This window comes from Lithobates pipiens, unplaced genomic scaffold (assembly GCF_037356315.1).
Source record: "Lithobates pipiens isolate NorthernLeopardFrog02 unplaced genomic scaffold, aLitPip1_a1.2 Scaffold_19, whole genome shotgun sequence".
Classification (NCBI taxonomy): domain Eukaryota; kingdom Metazoa; phylum Chordata; class Amphibia; order Anura; family Ranidae; genus Lithobates; species Lithobates pipiens.
This window is the reverse complement of record NW_027507764.1, coordinates 176135427-176152729: the sequence shown is the minus strand read 5'-3', so window position 1 is coordinate 176152729 and position 17303 is coordinate 176135427. Positions and strand designations below refer to the sequence as shown.

The following is a 17303-nucleotide window of genomic DNA, read 5'->3' as shown; positions in this document are numbered from 1 at the left end:
AACAGTGCACAATAGTAGCTGTGAAAAGATTCCCTGATAGTGAAGTTTTCTGTAAACACTGATTGTATTCTAGCAAACACATGGCATGCCTTTGAAATAAACTTTTACTGAATTGATGAAAAACAAAATTTGCTCATACTTACAGAATCCCCTCTAAGCCCAGGTTCGCCCCTTTCTCCTGGCTCTCCTCGAGATCCTCTTTTGCCCTAAAACATTTTAAAGCAAATAAAAACTATTATAGCCCACTTAGATACATCAATATATAATGAATTTTAGTCAGTATTGATGAGAGGAATGCCCAAGGGTTTGGATTTGGGGTAAGATTTCAAACTTCAGGAATGCTCACATGCAAAATTGAATCCCCATTGAAGTCATTTGGAGCCAAATCAGGCTTTTTTGGGCTATTAAGCAAGAGTTTGTCAAACAAAGGGCATGGGGAGCTGGGAAGTGCCCTGGGGATGTGTACCAATGCAAAAAAAGGCCATTTAAATTATAGTTCAATAAGGAGAGGGTTTTTTCAGACAGCTTAAAGTGGATGCAAACATGATTCATGAAATTTGAGCAGGGCACATATATCTGCAGTGTTTTGATATCTCTCTTCAAAGCATTATCTCCCGTAGCTTTCTCCTGCTCCGTTCTTCTATTATCAGCCTGATAACTCTTGACAAGTTCTCCATCGCATATGATAAAAGCAGCCGGAGTTTTGTGTTGGGAAGGATGCTATAAATAGATTAGCAGAGCCCTGAACAATTCAAGGGACAGAGCTGAAAGTCTCTACCTATGAGGAGAGGGGGGGGGTGCCTTTCCTCCAATCAGCTGTCTTGGCTGTATGCCCAGGCGTCACTGCAGTGCTAACCAGGGTGAAAAAATATCCTAACACGAAGCGCACTTTATAAACAGTATATAAAGCTGAAGACAGCAGATATACATGTAAAATTTATGTAGGGAGATTTGTTTCATCTCTGTGTGTCATCTGAGGCTGTTTACTTCACTGGGTATTTGTGAGGGTTTACATCCACTTTACAAGGTCAACTTAAAAAATATGCAGTTCCTTAAAATGATGTGCTTGGGGATCCCTCAAAACCATATATGGTTTTAGAGAAAATTATGATTTTCAGGAACAGTATCAGAGACACCCTATTGTATCATCATATAAATTACATTTGTAATATTTTAGTTTACTTTTACATTATTCATTGGCTCATATTCAACTGCATCATCCCAATATGATTGATTTCTTTTTCAAAAAAAGTCTTTATTAAGTAGTAGTGATAGACCATAATTGAGTGTTGGAAGTAGCAGAGACAACAGAGCTAAAATCTATTGTAAAGTATATGCTTTAAAAAATAATAAGACTAACATATTAAACATAAAGTGGAGTTTCACCTAAAAGTGGAAGCTCCACTTAACTGCCCCCCCCCCCCCCCCCGGGCCACATTTGGCACCTTTCAAGGGGGGGGGGGGAGAAACACCCATCCACTCTTCTGGGAGACTGCGCCTCCTCCTTCCGCCACCGGGTCAGTTAGAAAATGCAGCGCGTTTCATGCATACGCGATAGGGAACCGGCTGTGAAGCCGAACAGCTCCACACCCAGTTTCCCTTACCACAATTGGTGGCGGCAGCACCTGAGAGCCGATCAGAAAATTGGCTGGGGGGCAGACATCTGACTTTAAAAAAAAAATAAAAAAATAAAATAGGCATCAATTTATGTTAATTGTATTACAAAACTATGGTTAGAAGTTGGTTAACCTCCTTGTTTGTGGATAAATGATGTATTTTCTATTGGTAATTTAGTTTATGATGTATTATATGCCTGCCCAATTTGGGATGTAACTAAATAATTATGCTAATTTACCTGCCTTGTAATGGCAATCATTCTTACTCATTTAGGAGTTGCTGACTCCTTATAATGGTAAAACTCTAATTTCCCATTGCAGGGTATGCTTACACATTTATTTGTAGATCTTCATCGTAAAAACCAGACAGATGACACCCAAGAAACTAACCCTAACTTTCCACTTTGACATATCGAATAGAACACTGCACAATGTACAACTTGTCATCTGAGCACAATAATGTGTTCTATCTAGTACATATATGGTATATAGAGGTCTTTTTTATGAAAGAAAGATAATCATTCAGCAATATAAATTATTTTTAATTGTCATTTTTGGGCCCCCTCGTGGTCACAGAATCTTAAGTAGCTGCTAAGTTTCCCTATGCATCACATACACGTAGCCATAGCTGAAAAACATTATACAACATGAACACAAAATTTGAAAGCAATATACCTAATACACTTTTAAATATAGCAGGTAAACCATTTGAAAGTATAATTAGCAATTAAAACCTAAAGGCATTCCCAGGGATACTGTCATGACACATTCATGTGGAAAGTTTTTTGCTTTAAGAGATGAAATTGACCTACCTGTGGACCAGTGCTACCTGTTTCCCCGTGTAATCCAGGTGCTCCATGCTCACCCTGTAGCAATATTCAAACACAAGAATACATATTTCAACTATGCATATAATCAGATTTGGTGCAACAAACATATTTTTGTGATTGTGATTCATGTAAGCGGAGGAGTCAGTTTAGGAGTATTACATGTTGTGCTGTAAATATGTGTGTGACATGAAACATGTTGTGGAAGGGGAAATTAGCCTTTAGCCATCCTTTCACTTAACTAACCTTGAAAATAAAACATTTTACCTGAAGAAAAAGCAAAAGCTACCCTTTGTCAACTCCCAGTCAATCCAAGTTGGAGCTTGTTCAGGGCTGAGGATCATCTTCTTGCTCTTATATGGGTTTGGCCAATTACCAAGCACCAGCACTGTTACACTGGGAAATGCTATAGTACCAGTATCAAAGACTAACAGTCTCATGCAAAATACCCCCAACATCAAATCAAACTGCTTGAGTAAAAGTAACTTTGATTTCAAGATTAATGTTTTAGGAACAACATCGATCTCATGCTTTTTTAATTGTTTGACTGGTTCTAACATGTATTCTTGATCGTAATCACAGAAGACAAGGCTGCACACTGATGATGTTACACCATATGTTTATACTGTAGCTTTCGATACAGTCCCCACCCATAGCCACAACCCTCTAAAGCATTTCACCTTGATTGGGCTTATTTTTTAGGGGTGTAAAACCCACATCAAATGGGTATGGCTATTGGCAGGGGTTGTGTCAAATGCCAATTTGAATGAATAAAGCCATGGTATGGTATCATCAAAGTGCGGCCTTGTCTTTTTTGTTTGCTGCTATACTGAGTGGGATGGGCTCTTTGAGGCTGGCACTTGTCACATTAAGAAACCAGGGAATCATGCACAAAGGTTGGAGTGATGCTGTTTCCTTTTGATTCACAACAGTGTATTCTTGATCAGCTAAAATGTCGAGTGCTTAACGGTATTTGAAGCACCTTCATACATCATCTTAACCCATACATTTGTCTTCTAATTACATAAAAAAACACGAAAAACAGAAATATATAGAAAACACTAGAATAATAAAGTTAGGGGGCAAGTAAGGTTTCATTGGATCACTTTTATTTTTGATAAATAGCATCTCCAACTATAATGATTAGAGACGTTATTGATCCAGATAAATAATATGACAACTTTTTTCAGTTGTCTAATTGGGGTTTTGTTTTCCTTTTCTACATGAATAGTATTGGGATTGTTAGAGTTTTGTAAACCTTATTATACTGTAAAAGTAACATGTTTTAGAAACATTTGTCTCACCTGTTCTCCGGGTATACCATCAATTCCATTCTCACCACCTTCCCCCTGAAAAAAATACAGTTAAGTATTTCTGAAATTATGTACATTGTACTTTTTATGCTTTTTACGCTCTTTTATTACACTAACCATTAGCAAGTGACAGAGTGCAAATATACACACACACACACACACACACACACACACACACACACACACACACACACACACACACACACACACATACACACCCACACATATACAAGATCTATACCAATTTTCTACTTGCCAATTTACAATTATGGTAGTGTGCACATATGACATTCATGCTACAACCTTTAATTACAAGAACTATTTACAATGTACATGAGTCAAATAAACAATTATCACAAATTTGAACTAAATGCAATTATAGCTCACCTTGTCTCCTCTAAAACCTCTTGCACCCTATGAAAAGACAAAACAAAAGTTTGTAAATAAAACATACCAAATAATGATACATAGAGTAACATTATAGAGTTAAACTATCTTTTCACTGGAACAATTCTGACATCATCATACTAAAGTTTGACCCAGTACAGCAAGAAAATTTGTTTCAAGACCAACTGCCAAGACATTAAAGGGGTTGTAAAGGTCTGTGCTTTTTCACCTTAATGCATCCTATGCCCTCCCAGCCTTCCCCAATTAACTTACCTGAACCCTCGAACTTGTCCCACGGGGACGTGCTCTCTCTGCCCGGGGTTCTCGGCTCTTGATTGGATAGATTAATAGCAGCACAGCCATTGGCTTCCACTGCTGTCAATCCAATCCAATGACACAGGCACCGGGAGGTGGGGCCGAGTCCTGAATTCGGCCTCTATGGATGCTGAATGCTGGAATCGGGAGCACGCCCGCAAGGTTACCCCAGGGAGAGAGCTTCTCCCAGGGGATTATCTGATGTGGGGAGGAGCCAAGAGAGCCGCTGAGGGACCCCAAAAACCAGGTTCGGTGGCCACTCTGTCAAAAGGAGCTGCACAGTAGAGTTAAGCATGACAAAACAAACCTCTATTGCCACATTAATAAAATTAGTGTCAGTGTTTTGGGCAATCTATTCTGATATTTGCTGATTATGCAAATGCAAGTCCATGCAGAGGAAAGCCACTATGGGGATTACATTGTCTAATTTATCCTGATGGCAAAGGAACATGTATCCGTACAACTTTTGAACTATTTTTTTTAATTAATTTTTTTTTTTTTTGATGTGATCTAGAATAATGTAAACGTTTCCAGCAAAGAGCCTAACACGGTTAAAAGCTCCTTTTTGTGAAAGACAAAAAAATTGCAGTTACCATTCTTAACTCAAATCTTAACATTCTTGCTATGATGGATAAATAAGGAGAAAAATGTGCACAAAATACTATTCTGAATATGCAGTGCTGTGACATGCCAATAGTTAGAACCAGGAGCTGGATTAATGTATAACAGCATGGGAATAACTGAGTGACCTCAGAAAAAAGATGTTGGGCTGAATGAAGACCAGCAGAAGAAGGCAGTAGTGGTGGGGGAGCATAGACCTTACAGCATTGGAGCAGAAACTGCCATAACCTGTGAGAATGCACATTATGGTAAATGCTTCAGGGTGCTACTATCGCTCTAGTACCACTGACACAGGCGACTGTAAAGCAGATAGAGCCTGCGTGAAAGCGCATGTAGGAAATATAAGCAAAGACAGAGTTTTTTTTTCCATAATGTTGCAAGTATACTGTTCATTAATGTACATCAATTCTGATTATGTTATATTAACCTGGTCAAATATGAGCTCACATTCTTTAATCTATTTTATACAAAGAAAATTTATTTAGCATGATTCTTGGTAAAATTCCTCAGCGACTACTGTTTTATTTATGATTTCATGAGAAGGTCCTAGAAGTATTTAATAGTCAACTATTGGTCAGTCATAGAGCTGCACCATTAATCGTTAAAAAATTGTGATAGCGATTAAACCCCCTACGAACTTAATATAGCATTTCCCCGATTCATGTTAACCACTTCCCACCCAGCTAATAGCAGAATGATGGCTGGGTGGTGGTTCTGTTATCCTGACTGGGCGTCATATGACATCCAGCAGGATAAGCCGCAATCACGCGCCCACGAGGATGTGCAGCATGGCGATCGGTGTTGTGGTGTGTCACTGTGACACCGCAACTCTGATCTAGGTAAAGAGCCTCCGACATAGGCTCTTTACCACATGATCAGCTGTGACCAATCACAGCTGATCACAGCATGTAACCAGGAAGTGCCGGTAAACAGCTTTCCTCGGTTCACGCTGACAGGGAGAGCCAATCAGTGGCTTTCCTGTCAGAGGGGGGGTTTGAGCTGATAATCAGCGCATTGATTATCAGCTCAGCTCCCATCAAATGTGCCACCACAGCCGCCAATAAGTGCCCATTGGCTGCCAGTCAGTGCTCAAATTTCCAGTCAGTGCCCACCAAAGTGCCCATCAAAGTGCCAATCATGCCCCTCAGTAATGCCTGTCAGTGTCCATGTCAGATGCCAATCAGTACCTCATCATCAGTGCTGCCTATCAGTGCCATATATTAGTGCCCATCAGTGCCATCTATTAGTATCCATCAGTGCCTCCTGTCAGTGCCAATCAGTGCAGCCTGTTAGTGACCATCAGTGCCTCCCGTCAGTGCCCAGTGCCACCTATTAGTGCCCATCAGTGCCGCATATTAGTGCCCATCAGTGCCACCTATCAGTGTCTATCAGTGCCACCTATCAGTGTCCATCAGTGCCACCTATCATTGTCCATCAGTGCCACCTATCAGTGTCCATCAGTGCCACCTATCAGTGCCCATCAGTGCTGCATATCAATGCTGCTTATCGGTGCCCATGAGTGCTGCATTTTAGTGCCCATCAATTCTACATATTGCCCATGAGTGAAGGAGAAAACACAAATTGTTAGCAGAAACAAAGAAAAAAATTTGGTATTTTTTAGTTTGTTTAGCAAAAAATAAAAACCCCAGTGGTGATCAAATACCACAAAAAAGTTTTATTTGTGGGAAGAAAATTATAAATAATTAGTTTGGGTACAGTGTTGCATGACAATGCAATTATCATTCAAAGGGTGACAACGGTGAAAACTGAAAATTGTCTTGGGCAGGAAGGGGGGAAAATGCTCTGTATTGAAGTGGTTAAAGGAGTGGAGAGCCGAGCAGAGCTGTCAAAAGAAAAAAACAAACTCAGGCAGTAATGTTTATCAACAGCAATAAAGAGAAACAAGGGATCAAAGGAATGAACTTCAGTCTACAAATGAGGTCATATTAACCACCTAAATACTAAACCTTTTTTGACACTTGATACTTATAAGTTAAAATCAGTATTTTTTGCTAGAAAATTACTTAGAACCCCCAAACATTTTTTATATATATATATATATATATATATATATACACATATATACATATATATATATATATATATATATATATATATATATATATATATATATATATATATATATATATTAGATACTATATTTATTATATTATATATTTTTTATTTTAGCAGCGACCATAGAGAATAAAATGGAGATTGTTGCAAAATTTTATGTCAAACTGTATTTGTGCAGCTGTCTTTCAAAAGCAATTTTAGGAAAAAATATACTTCAATTAATTAACAAAAAAAAAATACACTGTAAAGTTAGCCCAACTGTTTTGTATAATGTGAATGATGATGTTATGCCACGAGAATCGTGATCTTTATTCTAAGCAAAAAAATTGTGATTCTCATTTTATCCAGAATCATGCAGCTCTAGTCAGTCAATAACATTTATATTTGCATTATATTACCATGCTAGTAGAACGCTATACAAAATGCAGCAATATTAAATATTGTACATTGCCTGTAGAAAACGTGCCTTTAGTCCTCTGGGTCCTGGGCATCCATCGTCTCCCCGTGTTCCATTCAGTCCGCGTGGCCCTCTGTCACCCTAAGCAAAAGTGTAAGTTGGAAAGTTTACTTGACATTTTTCTACAGTAATATTTATAATATTTGGAATTTCTACTCAAAATGATGATTGCTGTAATTCCCAAATTGTGCAGTGTAAGAATCTACTTACTATGGGACCAAAGCTGCTGATTTTCTACATAAGCCACATGCATGTAAAAGGTAATCATGATTTGTACATTGTTAAAGACTATAAAATAATATTATTTTCCAAATGTGAAAGCACTGTTTCAATACTTATGTGGTGTCACATTTGGACACTATTACCATGTTCTTCACAGTTGTTTTAGAGCCAGCTTCATTCACATTGGAAAATTCTGTTTTGTATGACACTGCATTAATTAAACAAGGCATCAAAATATTACAGAGCAAGGGGATACTAGAGCATTTGATATATATTCAAGTATTTGGTATAGTCTAGCAATATTAAAGTAACTTCTGCTAATATCACACTCCCTGTCCTAGGCTGACAAGATAACAGCTTTCTCTTAATGTACTGTAACTATGGAAAAATAGCGTTGTCACCCTAGGCTGCATGCCTGACTAGAAACTCCTCCTCCAATGCTTATTTGCATTATATAAAAGGAAGGAGTTGCAGTTCACAGAAGATAGCTAAGAAAGCTGATAACTGATTGAAATGTCAGTCCAGTGCAGCTGTGGCTGGTGATCCAACCCAATTGGTTGGTCGAACTCCCCCCTGCCGCTTGAACATCAGCCCACCAGCCCAGCAATTACCCCATCTAGGTCTCGGACAGTGCTTCCTGCTCGGTAGATTCACACTGCTTCTCCTCCTCCTTGGCTTCACGGTGGCTTCCCCTGAGTCTCCTCCTCCTCGGTGGCCAATACAATCGCTTCTCCTCTCAGCCAATTGGGTCTCAGGACCCACTTCATGAGTGGCTCGGAGGAGAATCAGGAAGACAATAGCGAATATTAATTTGCTATGGTCACATAACTGGGTGGGCTCAGGGCACAGTTCTCTGCGCTCTCAGCCCACCCTTTTTTGAAGCCAATTAGAGCCTCAGGCTCTAATCCTGTGCCTCAAAAAAAAAGAAAAAAACCCCACTGAAATCCATGTGTCTGACATCCTGCATGTAGATTAGGGGCCAGGCTTGGATTAGGGGGGTGGCCCCTGTGCCCCTTATGAACAGGCCACCACTGGTCCAGTACCTAGGACGTCACAAGGATTGAAATGATTGAAATGATTGAAATGTCAGTCCAGTGCAGCTGCGGCTGGTGATCCAACCCAATTGGTTGGTCGAACTCCCCCCTGCCGCTTGAACATCAGCCCACCAGCCCAGCAATTACCCCATCTAGGTCTCGGACAGTGCTTCCTGCTCGGTAGCTTCACACTGCTTTTCCTCCTCCTTGGCTTCACGGTGGCTTCCCCTGAGTCTCCTTCTCCTCGGTGGCCAATACAATCGCTTCTCCTCCCAGCCAGTTGGGTCTCAGGACCCACTTCATGAGTGGCTCGGAGGAGAATCAGGAAGACAATAGTGAATATTAATTTGCTATGGTCACATAACTGGGTGGGCTCAGGGCACAGTTCTCTGCGCTCTCAGCCCACCCTTTTTTGAAGCCAATTAGAGCCTCAGGCTCTAATCCTGTGCCTCAAAAAAAAAGAAAAAAAACCCCACTGAAATCCATGTGTCTGACATCCTGCATGTAGATTAGGGGCCAGGCTTGGATTAGGGGGGTGGCCCCTGTGCCCCTTATGAACAGGCCACCACTGGTCCAGTACCTAGGACGTCACAAGGACACTGGATTTCTTGCAAAATCAACTGGTATTTTTCTGCCCCATGAAAAAGAAAATGCATGCAGTTGGCACACCTAAGGACTGATAAACTGCAATATTTTCGTTTTTTATTGGAATTAAATATACTTTATTTTTTATGCAAGAATTGACTGCACATTTATTTCTATGTCCTCCATAGTCCAATATCAAGGGCACTATAATATATAAATGCTGGCTGACCATTAAGAGGTCAGTGCCTTCCTAAGCCTCATCACTGGCCCATCCCTACAATAGGAGGCTCCATAATCCAAAAGAGAAGTGCCAGAGGCAGAATGGGGCCTTTTCAATGTAAGATGATAATTGCATGATGAAGCACCCCAAGTTTTATGGACAACTGAAAACGTGTAGTCACATCTGAGGGTCTGAATTATTATTCTCTGGCCTATTTATATACGGTGAACTGAATACAGCTTCACTTTAATGCTTAACTCCAGCCAGCTCTTTGCTCTTTTTTTTAGTAGCCTGAAAAAGAGTTAGGCTGGGTTTACATTATCTTCACATGTGGCTCACAGCAGGGGTCCAGTGCATCCCCATTCACCATTTCAGGTCCGCTTTCAGCACGAATTTTGGGCTGAATTCGGACCTGAAATGGACCAAAAGATGCACAGTACCCCTGTGCAAATTCGCACCGGAGCCATGCAAAATCTCCTGCTATTGTGAATTGGATGCGAGGAACCCACATTCAATTTGCAATAGTGTGAACCCAGCCTTAAAATACATATTGCTAAATGTGTTCCTGTTGAGGAGACTTTCCCTATGTTATCATGTGTGGGTATTGGGGCATGAAACTAAAATTTACAGCAGTAAGACCCGGTTCACACTAGTAAGACATACATGTCACATACATGTCGCATGACATGTATAAATCAATGATTCAGTATGAGAGCCATCTTAACTGGTCTGACTTATGTCAGTCCAACTTTGAAAAAGGTTCCTGCACTACTTTGGTCCGACTTTGGTCCGACTTTGGTCCGACTTTGGTCCGATTTCAGCACATTGATTATCACTGAAGTCGTATCACAAGTAGGATCACCATCTTAACTATCTGACATGGATAACAGCATCAGGAAAATTAATTTATGTCACACTGGGATTGTTTTGATTGGTCAAAGGACAAGTCGTACTATCTCAAAGTTGGATCAAAATTGTATCTCATTCATTAAAGTCGGATGGGTAAGTTGGATCGATGATGAACTGAAGTCACAGGGCACAGTCGGATCGACAGTTGTACGACTGTTGTGTCGCACCAATGTGTGCCGGACTTGAACGTGCATTTTCACCAAAATTTCTCTGGTGGAAAATCAATCACAGTCACTCAAAGCACCTGGAAGATTCACCCGCAGAGACTGTTTGCTGAAAGCCATATTGACAGCATTATAAAATTTGCCTTAAATTGTAGAATGTCTTACCCACCACTACAATGTTAAGAAAGGTCACATCGAATGTGCTGTAACTTTTTAAACTTGTTTACTAAACTATTATAAAGAAGTAAGATTTAGTAGATTTTACTTACAGATCCACCTTCCTCTCCAGGATGTCCTGGAGATCCTTTTTCACCAGGTCTTCCCTAGGGACAAAAAACATAAAATAGAAATTAGCTCTATACACTTTGTTAATACAATTAATGGGACAGATATCAAAGATACACATGCCTGGTTCACTCTGTAAATTAATTAAACTTTTTAACTTTTGCAATGTTTTAGTGTAAAAATTGTCCCAACTTCTTGATTCTCTTGTATCTTTTGGCATTAATAGAACATTTACATATAGCAGTTTACTTCTTTCTCTGCTGCGTACCACTTGCTCTAAGGTCTCAAGAGACTTCAGATGCAATGAGGGCAAATGAAACAAGGTAGCCAAATCTTTCTGTTCACCTTAAACATATATTCAAATAAGGAAGTTTTAGAATGCAACAGACAAAGAAAAAGTGATGTAACTATGGGGTATGAATCGTGGAGGCTCAACTTGCAAAGCTAACACAATCAGATAAGGATACTTATTTAAAAAAATGAGTTTCAGATATTTGAAAACTACTGTCACATAGCCAAGATAAAGATAAAGATAAATCCTTGTGTTTAAAGATTTGTGAACTTAACCCATTTCTTGAATGTTTTACCTGTAGTTTTGTGAATGAGGTGTAGCTTTGCTGACTTTCATCATCCAATCATGTGCAAGCAAAAATACTTTTTTATTTTTTTTCCTTTGCTAGCGATTAGGTACTCCTTACAAAGTGAATTTCACCAAATTCACTAAGCTAAGAGAAAGGTCCCTTGCAAAGTGATAATCCTCCTGCAAAGCGATTAGCATATTTTCCTATAGTAAATCAACCACACTGTGTTACTGGATACAATAAGTAAATATATATATATTTTTAAACATGATTTTACACACACATTTCAGTGGTGGACCTGATGGTTTGGATTTTAGGGAGGACCCCACACTAAAACAATAAATAAAATAAAACAGCATGGGCCCTCCCCAAAATCCATACCAGACTCTTATCCGAGCATGCAGCCTGCCAGGTCAGGCACACATGCCCTCAACACCCCAAAGCATCTTGTCCCCATATTGATGAAGGGGCCCCCCAGATCGCAGCCCTCCCATGTGAATGTGTATGGGGTACACAGTACCCCTACCCATTCACTAAAAAAGTGTCAAAAAGTAAAATAAAAACACAAAGACAGTTTTGAAAATTCCTCTATTAAAAAATAAAAAAAAACAGTGTCCCCCGATGTAAATCTATCGTCAATCATGCTGACCCAAGGAAAACAAAACAAAAACCCTCCCGCCGTCCATGAAGGCTGGCTACGTACTGCAGGCTCCGTCGTTTCAAATTTCTTATATAGCTAAGGGACGGGGCCACCTGGCTACGTCGCCTGGTGGTCCCTCCCCGTTTTGACGTCACAGACCACTGCATGCTGGGTCATACATTGTTAAGAACACTGAGGCCGGCTTCCTGGCATGCTCCTTAGCAATCAGCCATTTGTCAAAAACAGCTTGGGGGTCAAGGGGATCTTTTTTTTTACAAATACCGCATGTGATACCACCAGCATGCTTGATTCCTTTCTGGTCCATTTGTGAATTTGAGTTTTTAGAGCGGTTATAAACCCCGCTTTGTTATTTTTACCTATAGGTAAGCCTATAGCATGGCTTAACTGTAGGTAAAATGAATATCTCCTAAACACGCACCATTTAGGAGATACTCACCCTGCATGCAGCCACTGATGTCAGCAGCACATGTGTTTTAAAAGTCCAGCATACCTTGCCAGACCTCCAGAGTTTCTTGACAGAACCAAGGACTCCCACGCACATGCGCAGGAATGATGTCACTGCGGCTGTGGCCACTCACAGCATCGGAGCCCATGATCCTGAATGAAAGGACGGGAGAAGATGTCGGCCCTCTCAGCAGTGAGTGGGTGCCACTGGAAGGGCTTCATTATAAGGCGAGTATTTCTTAAGGTGTTAGTATTTGATACATACTAGCACATTATGCTGCTGCCCTGCAGGTTTTTATTGTTTTTTTCAGTAATTTACTACCCTTTTAAAGCAACATTTACTGCCACATTTTTTTGCAGTTATTTTTTATGAATTGGACTTAATTTACAGCATGCAATCATTTATGCAAATGAGTAACCGAGCATGCAGTAAACCTTAGTGAATTGCCCCCATAGTTCTATAAGTTAATACCGGCATGCATTAAATTTAAACACACATAACCTTTAAAGCTGAAATACAAGCTAAGTATACATTGACCAAATACAAAGACCATGTGAAATGTTACTTGAATTTTGTTGTTTGTGTATCTTCACCAGGTCTATGCAGTGATCCAGCATGAACTAACTTCTGCAGTTTGTCTTTGCAGAAATATTTTGTAATAAAAGCCAGGCACTGCTGTTCTCTCTCTCGGCACACTGTCTGGTCTCTTATTTGCCCCCCCTGTAGTTTTCTACATGCAGTCTGTAGACCCAGGGGGTACTATCCACAGTCTATTTGCAGCCTAGAGATCATGTCATCACTACTTTTAGAAAGTAATATCTAGGCGCATAAGGTAGGATTATATAGCGGGGACAGAAAGTATTCAGACCCCCTTAAATATTTCACTCTTTGTTATATAGCAGCCATTTGCTAAAATCATTTAAGTTCAATTTTTTCCTCATTAATGTACACACAGCACAGATTGACAGAAAAATACAGAATTGTTGACATTTTTGCAGATTTATAAAAAAAAAAAAAAATAATGAAATATCACATGGTCCTAAGTATTCAGACCCTTTGCTGTGACACTCATATATTTAACTCAGGTGCTGTCCATTTCTTCTGATCATCCTTGAGATGGTTCTACACCTTCATTTGAGTCCAGCTGTGTTTGATTATACTGATTGGACTTGATTAGGAAAGACACACACCTGTGTATATAAGTCCTTACATGAAGTCAAAGGAACTGCCTGAAGAGCTCAGAGAAAGAATTGTGGCAAGGGCACAGATCTGGCCAAGGTTACAAAAACATTTCTGCTGCACCTAAGGTTCCTAAGAGCACAGTGGCCTCCATAATCCTTAAATAAAAGACATTTGGGACGACCGGAACGCTTCCTAGAGCTGGCTGTCCGGCTAAACTGAGCTACCGGGAGAAGAGCCTTGGTGAGAAAAGTAAAGAAGAACCCAAAGATCACTGTGGCTGAGCTCCCGAGATGCAGATAGGAGAAAGTTGTAGAAAGTCAACAATCACTGCAGTCCTCCATCAGTCGGGACTTTATGGCAGAGTGGCCCGACGGAAGCTTCTCCCCAGTGCAAGACACATGAAAGCCCTCATGGCGTTTGCTAAAAAAAAACACCTGAAGGACTCCAAGATGGTGAGAAATAAGATTCTCTGGTCTGATGAGACCAAGATATAACTTTTTGGCCTTAATTCTAAGCGGTATGTCTGGATAAAACCAGGCACTGCTCATCACCTGTCCAATACAGTCCCAACAGTGAAGCATGGTGGTGGCAAAATCATGCTGTGGGGGTGTTTTTCAGCTGCAGGGACAGGGCGACTGGTGGCAATCGAGGGAAAGGTGAATGCGGCCAAGTACAGGGATATCCTGGATGAAAACCTTCTCCAGAGTGCTCAGGACCTCAGACTGGGCCGAAGTTTTACCTTCCAAGAAGACAATGACCCTAAGCACACAGCTAAAATAATTAAGGAGTGGCTTCACAACTCTGTGACTGTTCTTGAATGGCATAGCCAGAGCCTTGACTTAAAGCCAATTGAGCATCTCTGGAGAGACCTAAAAATGGCTGTCCACCAATGTTTACCATCCAACCTGACAGAAATGGAGAGGAACTGCAAGAAGGAATGGCAGAGGCTCCCCAAATCCAGGTGTGAAAAACTTGTTGCGTCTTTCCCAAAAAGACTCATGGCTGTATTAGAGCAAAAGGGGGCTTCTGAGCAAAGGGCCTGAATACTTACGACCATGTGATATTTCAGTTTTTCGTTTTTAATAAATCTGCAAAAGTGTCAACAATTCTGTGTTTTTCTGTCAATGTGGGTGCTGTGTGTACATTAATGAGAAAAAAAATGAATTTAAATGATTTTAGCAACTGGCTGAAATATAATAAAGAGTGAAAAATTTAAGGGGGTCAGAATACTTTCCGTCCCCACTGTATACTGTGTGGCCATTAACCCCCCTGGCGGTATTCCTGAGTCTGGCTCGGGGTGGAAGTTTTATACCAAAAGCGGTAACCCCGAGCCAGACTCGGGACGGCATCGCTGAATGCAGGAGGTTTACTTACCTTGTCCCCTGGACCCAGCGATGTCCCCCCGCTGTACGAACGGTTCGTCCTCTGCTCGATTAATCACGGAGCTGATCTCCGTTACCCGGGAGCGTTGCGATGCACGGAGAACAGCGCCAATTTCAAAAAGTGAAACATACAGTATACATACATACATAATCTTACAGATTACATTGCTGTATGTAATTATTTCACATCCCCTTTGTCCCTAGTGGTCTGCCCAGTGTCCTGCATGCAGTTTTATAATATAAAAACTGTTCTTCATGCCTGGAAACTGGAGATTGTCCATAGCAACCAAAACTGTCCCTTTACGTCAAAAATGGTTATAGACCAGCTAGAAAAAAGCGATACTAAATTGTAATCACTCGCAGAATTGAGCGATAGTGATTTGTGGGGAGATCCGTCATCAAATATTGAAAAGTAATGACAGTGACAATTCTGCAACTGAGCAAATTTCAGTGTTTTTGATATGATTACATTATTGAATAATTTTTATTGTAGTAAAGTAATTATTCCTGCACTGCCTTTATTAGGTGATGGACCTTGGAACTGCTGCATACACCGGAATGGATCATACCATATCCAGCAAATTGTAACAGGGGGGTAGTTGGTGTCGCGCTATTCTAATACAGAACACTGGTTCCAAGCCCTAACTTCCTGGCTCATAGATGAGAAGGTTTGGAGTAAGGTAGTGTATAGTCCTTAATAGTTATAAGGATGGCTAGAAAATTTCTATGTTTTTTAATAAGTTATATGTCTAAAATTATGTGGAGTGGGAGTAGAGTAATGTAAAATGTCAGCTAGATGGTGCAATAGTAATGTAAAAACCAAGGAATAAAAAGAGGGAATGGAATAAAAATAGAAAATTGCAGAATATGAAAAACATATATAATATTAAAATAAATAAAATAGTAAAAGCACTACAGAGGTGTCTGTGCCCGGACTACAAACGTGCCAAAATAGTTCTTGTAAGAGAAGCTAATGCTGAGTATCGGCGTGATTGAAAAAATGGAACTTGATATAGTAGAAGTGAACACACTACAGAGTCAGCTGTGACTTAAGTTGTATGAATAAACCAAATGATATAAAGCAGAGTATGAGGTGTGGAGGCATCCAACACCATCAACTAAGGACCTCTAAAATTAAGTGTATTCAAAAAAGTGCCACGTGCTCAATAAAATGGAAATAGATGCATAACACTGACAAAAGGTATTAATAAATAAATGAATGAATTGGGAGTGAGTATTGAATCAAATAATTACACTCAACAGATCGGTGTGATAACAGAATAACAAACAGAATATTTCAGTATGAAATTAGTAATTGTTTCAAAATTTGTAAATGCCCATACAGAGCCCTTTCAACAAATGTGTAAACTTAAATTCATAAGTGCAAACAGTGCAATTAAAAAGTGCAATTAAAAAAGTGCCAAGTGCCTTGTACACAGAATTTCCATATGCAATAAGTAATTCTTTCAAAATCGGTAAATGCCCTACAGAGCCATTTGCATCAAATGTATAAACAAATTCATAAGTGCAACCAGTGCAATTAAAAAAGTGCCAGGTGCATTATATATCAATAAATTATGTAGAAAAGTATAATCAAATAATATATCAGACAGTGTGTATGGAAACAAAGACAAAAAATGCAGATAGTTGAATTATACTATAAAATAAGAATCAACGTTTTGTGAGACTTATATTAATTTTTATTATTGTTATATTAATATTTGGTATAATTATTTATAGTTATTATTATTATATTATAATTTATGATTTCATTTCTCAAACGTTATCATACCCGGGATGTCTGCTAGACTCTGGTTTGGACAGATTTAAGTGAGTTATTGCTAAGAATTACAGGACTACAATATAAAACGTCAAATTTTCATGCAAAATAATTGTACCGCTTTCAGCACCTAAAATCCGAAATAATCATACCGCCAGGGAGGTTAAAGTATACATTCAATTGAACATTTTTGTGTCCAATTTTAAGTTAAGAAAAAAACTCATACACAAATATATTTCCA

General features: G+C 39.6%; 1 protein-coding gene across 1 annotated transcript in view; it reads right to left on the bottom strand.

The window, feature by feature from the left end:
• LOC143996450 (collagen alpha-4(VI) chain-like) overlaps positions 1-17303 on the bottom strand; it is a 281198-nt gene that overhangs the window by 112568 nt on the left and 151327 nt on the right. Inside the window, exons 16-21 of the mRNA XM_077491500.1 lie at positions 11016-11069; positions 7622-7693; positions 4144-4170; positions 3748-3792; positions 2429-2482; positions 144-206 (exon numbers count right to left, since the gene is read on the bottom strand). Of these exons, the coding sequence (XP_077347626.1) occupies positions 144-206; positions 2429-2482; positions 3748-3792; positions 4144-4170; positions 7622-7693; positions 11016-11069 (315 nt within the window). The remainder of the gene's footprint in view (positions 1-143; positions 207-2428; positions 2483-3747; positions 3793-4143; positions 4171-7621; positions 7694-11015; positions 11070-17303) is intronic.